Raw genomic sequence first — 5692 nt, 5'->3', positions numbered from 1 at the left:
TTAATCCGTTTAAACGCCTTCGAATGGACAACTAACCTGAGAAGACGACATCTCCGACTCTGATTGGACGCCCCTCGCGTCAATCAGATCGATATTTAGAAGTTTGGAAGTTTTCAGTAGACCGTCTGGGGATGTAGCTATCGTCTTCCCCTTACGTTCTTCCACCACAAACAGTGACATAAAACCAGACACAAATCCACCATAAAATGTGCGATTAGCCAAGTGGGGAGTTTATTTGTCATGTGCTCAAGCAGCTGCAGGAAAGTCTGCCAGACAGCTGCCTGCGGAGAAGTGGCAGCCAGCACATTCCAGATATTCAGATGAAGAGGCATGCAATGACATCGTATCGTCCTCCCAAACTGATGACAATGACTGTTTATTTATTCTATGTTGTAGATCGAAGGTATATTTGCACACAATTTAACCCACATTCCATATTTCCCGTACCTGCACAGTAAGGTAAGGATCATTTAGTTTCTCCAAAACACAAGGAAACTGTTCAAACATAAATGACACAATGACTGAACCTAAACAGAGCTCCTCCTGAAAGTTATTTTGATCAAATGGACCCAATTTATCAGTCGTATTAACATAAAAATAGATAATGAGTCATGCATCGGATGTTCGCATGCCAGAGTGTCATTCCTGAATGAATTTTGCCTCTTGTGAACGGAAATATTTGACAGCATTCTTTTAATAACGCACAGTGTCCATTTCATCTTCCACTGTGTGTAATTTTAAATATCCATGAGCATTGTGTAATAGTGACCAATATATCCTCTGCAGGGACTGAATGTGTCAGACAGTCAATTTTCCATCGATCTTCACAACCAAATAAAATAACAGATATATACTGTACAGAAATTATTCTTTTACAGTGCATAATCACAATAGAATAGATTATATTGCAAAGTTTTATTTTTCATATTATTTTACATGGACACCATTAACCATAGAATTGGAATAAAATTAAAGAGATGGTTTTCTAAAATAAGTCCAACCACACAAATGTTACATTTTCAAGCATCTTATTCCAACTTATAGCCAAAAAACTACATGTAAAAACTAATAAAAAAATAAGATCTTTATTACAACAGAATGGCAGTTTTGCAGCTCATTTCTTTCCCCAGCTCATTTGAACTAAAATCCAGCAAAATTACTGCCCCTCAGCCTCTGGTAAGGACAGCAGTGTTTTAGAGGACAGTCTGTGGGGAAGAGCCAGTGGCTGAGGCTGAACGGGCTCAGCCTCACAGTGCTCTATGAGGGACGAGGGAGGTAGCAGGTGACCATATCGGGTCCCCACTGTAGGAGGTTCCAGGGGTGGGAAAAAATACCTAAAGCAATGTGAAACATGGGAGGAGACACAGACAACAGATCCACAGACAGAAGGAAGACAATAACAAAATACAGAGAGAAAAATAAAAGGGAGTAGATATGAGAAATTAAAGGAGAAAATATGCATGTAGGCTGTAGGAAAGAAGGCAAAATGTTGATAGAAGTTTATTTTCTGTATCTATTTAAAGACGTTACAACACAACAAAATAAACTGGATTATAAACAGAGGCATGCTGTCTTTTATGCCAAAACCTAGCCCTCAACCGGTAACATGCCTAGTATGACAAAAGGACACATGACAAATGTAGAAATGTAGACAAATGGTCACACAGAAGCTGATGCAGAGGAAACATTAGTAATGTGCAGGATGCTGGTATGTCTTTGGAGATGTCAGCTGCCGCAGGGGGGGTGCAAAGGGGGCTCTCTTGCCAATCCTGCATGCCACAAGCAGTACAATAACTTTAACACACCCACTGTCACAGAAGATGGAATGCAACAAATACATTGTTTTACAAACTTCATAACAAAATCTAAATTATTGTCATAACAATCTTAGAACCAATGTGATAGTAGTTAGTTTAAAAAATAAAAACTGTGAAGCGGGCATAGGTTACCAAGTTAAGTTGGGCACATAGCAGATCAGTGTTGGCTCAAACACCATTAGTTCAAAAGGGCTTTTAGTCTTCAATATATTGTCATGCTCGCTAGTGTACGATCCAATTAGTCGCCAAATGCTTACAGAGCTCTGTTAAAAATAGGATTAGCACAGCGCCAAACATGTTCCAGACAAAACTAATTAGAAATGGGCAATGTCTCCTGTTCTGATCTGAGCTACTTAAATATTGATCTTAATTGCAGTTGTCATGAGAATATTGGACACTTGCTGAGGCTAAAAAATGTTTAATTATTGGAAAAAACAAAGTTACATAACTAGAAAAAGGTTTTACAGAATATTTCAAAATAGTTACATATCAAACGTGGCTTAGTATAAACCAAGAGCATTTTTGTTACAACAAACACCATCACAGGCAGGAGTTTTGATGGTGACAACCTGTACGCTGGAAGCGAAGCTTTTTGCATGAGTGTAGCATTGAGTCAGTGTGGGACCAAACGATTGTCAGTGGAACAGCTGCAGTCCTGGTCAGTGCAAGGCATACCAAGTTGTCAGTTCTAGCAGGGCTGGGTGAGTGGCATCAGACGCACCACACCACCTACCTTCCTGCAGACATCCCGTTTATTGCATTCTGGGAGGTCTGAACAGAGGAACCCATCATGGTGCTCATGGCTGTGGGCTGACCAGATAAACCAGTGAGCGGGCTGCCATCTCCCTTCAGAATACCCGTGCACTTCCAGTTGTCCATGTAATTGGCTGGAAAGAAAGTTGTTGCTTTTAAGATGGTCAACAAATGATTTGTTACAAACCCTAAAGAAACACATTCACCAGGTCAGACCAATATGGCAAAAACATTATTACAATCAATTCATATCAGAAAATAAACTTAATAACATGAGAAAAGAACCAGGTTTTAGACCTCAAGTGTATTTATAACATTGAACACAAATGAATATTTACTAAAATGAGCCAAATCTGATCTGATAATACTACTTAAATAGAGTTAAGGTCATTAAATCTGATATAATCCAATATAACAGTGGTAATAATATGTCATATTTTAACCTTGTAAAGTTACTTGAGCTTGATCTCAAAATCCATCCCAACACAACAAAGCCTCTCACCTTTCCAGAGCCGCACACAGCCATCATCCCCGGATGAGGCCAGCAGGGTGCTGGTGATGTTCCAGCTCACACGCCACACTTGAGAGTTATGGTTGTCAAACTGAGCCACAATCTGCACCTCAAACATGGTGGGTCCTGTAGAGGTGCTTTCCTTCCTGTTATGAAAACCAAAAGAGGGTTTATCATTGATGTCATTCCTAATGTAGCATAAACAATCCACTTCACATGACAGAAAAAGAACAAAGTAGTTCACCTCATTGGAACAAGCTTAAAGATTCGAACATCTTTTGTTGCAATGGCGAGGACGTGAAAAGATCTTCCCAGGTTTGGAGCAAACGCAATGTCATGCACTGCATCAGTGACAGTCATCAGTGTCTCCGCTTTAGAATATTTCCTTTATAATATTGGGGTAAAATAAACAATAAAGCAGACAAAACTTTAAATGGGTGTATTTTAAATCTAAACATATAACAGAACACAAATATGTACCTTGTGTTTTCATTGTATTCATAAATCTGAACCTTCCCTCCACATGATACATTGTTGTCATCACTCCCTACTGCAAACATTGGTGGGTGGGCACGAGAGCTATGTGGTGGGGAGAAGAGACAAATTCCATTACAGTCTACACAAACAAGTTTAGAAAGTACTGTAAGAACAGTGTTACAGAAAGATTTTGTATGGATGATCCACCTCTGTGTAGTTCTGGAAGGGAGATGTATTAGTATTAGTAGTATGTATTAATATCAGTTTTAAATACTAAATTACATGACAAATATGCTATACTATAATGTAATGTAGCAGCAAAAAGCAAACTAGATGAATAAGTTTTGTTATTTTGAGGGTCCAGAATAAAGAAGCAATATGTAGTGAATCAAGACCAAAGCCATGTTCTAACCTGGAAGGATTCCAAGAGATGCAGCTGCAGCTGAGCTTGCAGGATATCTCGTGCTGCAAGGACCACTGACTCAGGTTCATCACATCAGGAGCCTCGTATATCCTCACCACTCCATCCGCAGAACATGTGGTTAACATCAGGCCCATGTGCTTAGGCGCAAACTTTACATCAGTCACTGACGTTCTACTGTCCACTAATGTGGTTCTTTTTATCTACAACAGATAAAAGTTAAACACTGGATCAGATCCTTTATAAAATCATAAAACAGCGAACATACGGAGCCACTACAGAAGCTGTCGTGTTCTCATTTCCCTTAGTTTCTATTTTTAAGGTCTGTGTCGACTGTCAGCCTCTGTTCACTGAAATACAATCTGATTTTTCATGATTTCCTTTCCTTTGGAGATTCTAATGCAGAATACAAACAAGCCTCAGAAGAAGTCAAAATGTCTTTGCATTTGGCTTGCAGATTGCATGCTGTCTGAATGATTTACTAACCCAGTGGCTCAGTCCTCTTTGTTTATCATTAGACTCGCCTACAATCTCTTCCCAAACAGCAGCAGTCCTATCAAAGGAGCAGGAAGCGAGAACCTGCCCAAATTCTGGATGGGCCCAGGTCACTCGCCACACTGATCCACTGTGTGTCTGAGGAAAAGAAGAAAACTGATTCAGAGACTTCAAATTAAAAACTGTTTCTATGATTCAGTCTACAAAGACTGGTAAATTAAAAAAGTCACATAAATATATCAGATGATGAATTACATTTTACCAAAGAAACGTTAACTTGTCAAAACTCGTCTAGCTGCTGTAATTTACCTTCCAACTGGCCGTGCAGTGCCACTCTCCATTTTCAGTTTTATCCCAAACCTGAGAGGAACGCGATCACAAAGTTAATGTAGACTACTAACATAAATGTGTATAATCTCATACCCGGTCGTAAAATCTACACATTTACCACGCTAAGCTGGTTTCAATTTACAATTTATTCACAGGCATGCGAGAGCTACTCTGCATTGTTTACAGTAAAATTGCTGTTTCCCTTTGGTTACGGACCCATGGCTAACAAACTAGCTAAACACAAAGCGGTTTGAGAGTCAGGACTAGCAAATTATTTTACGCTGCATGTGTCAGGAACAGATGATGGGAAATGAGAGCAAGTGAACACAGCTGTGGGCTACCGCTAAAGTGCTCGAGTTAGCATGAAATACTAAAGCTAACACTAGCAAATCTGTGTATACTTGACGTAGCCTAACTCACCTTCACGCTTTGGTCACTGGAACAAGTTGCCATCCTCCGACCGTGGAAGTCATACGACACATCGTGAATTAGATCTTTATGGTCAGCTGCGATGCTACGCGCTACAAACATGACTGTAAATAAAATGTGCCCGCAACGCTATCTCAAGCTAAACTAGCCGGCTAACAGGCCTGTCACGTGTTTACAGTGTACGTACGTTTGGCGGGTACCCGTATCGTGGCGTGAAGAGCGGACCGTGTGCACCGGTAGAGACCACAGAGGGGCGCTCTATACCAATTGTAATAAACGTTTAATTTTTAACTGTGTATGTTAAAAGAATGTCAAACTTAGGAAATAACAATAATGTAGTCTGTAAACGTGTTACTATTATTAAACTTGTTATGTGGAAACATTCTGTAGTTCTGGTAAACTGTTTTTCGCAAATTACCTGGGTTGCCAGCTTCAGTAACTCAATGAGGATATTTAAGT

The 5692-nt window shown here is 39.8% G+C and overlaps 1 protein-coding gene across 3 annotated transcripts; it reads right to left on the bottom strand.

Annotated features, from left to right (window-relative positions):
* Window positions 1–209: 209 nt before the first annotated feature.
* On the bottom strand, window positions 210–5561 carry seh1l (SEH1-like (S. cerevisiae)). 3 transcript variants are annotated; one of them, XM_029129391.3, is made up of 9 exons: window positions 5225–5561; window positions 4784–4834; window positions 4466–4612; window positions 3971–4182; window positions 3562–3660; window positions 3326–3466; window positions 3073–3227; window positions 2551–2704; window positions 210–1334 (listed from the first exon to the last, which is right to left on the bottom strand). In XM_029129391.3, the coding sequence occupies exons 1-9, from the start codon at window positions 5333–5335 to the stop codon at window positions 1157–1159; spliced, it is 1248 nt and encodes a 415-aa protein (XP_028985224.1). In that variant the 5' UTR covers window positions 5336–5561; the 3' UTR covers window positions 210–1156. The 3 variants fall into 3 exon arrangements, with proteins under 3 accessions (XP_028985224.1, XP_028985227.1, XP_028985226.1); XM_029129394.3 differs by having other exon boundaries at window positions 1192–1467; window positions 5225–5554; XM_029129393.3 differs by lacking the exon at window positions 210–1334 and adding an exon at window positions 1474–1769 and having other exon boundaries at window positions 5225–5554.
* Window positions 5562–5692: the final 131 nt, after the last annotated feature.

The sequence above is a fragment of the Betta splendens genome, chromosome 16 (assembly GCF_900634795.4).
Source record: "Betta splendens chromosome 16, fBetSpl5.4, whole genome shotgun sequence".
NCBI classification, from domain to species: Eukaryota; Metazoa; Chordata; class Actinopteri; order Anabantiformes; family Osphronemidae; genus Betta; species Betta splendens.
This window is presented reverse-complemented; position numbering and strand designations above follow the sequence as displayed.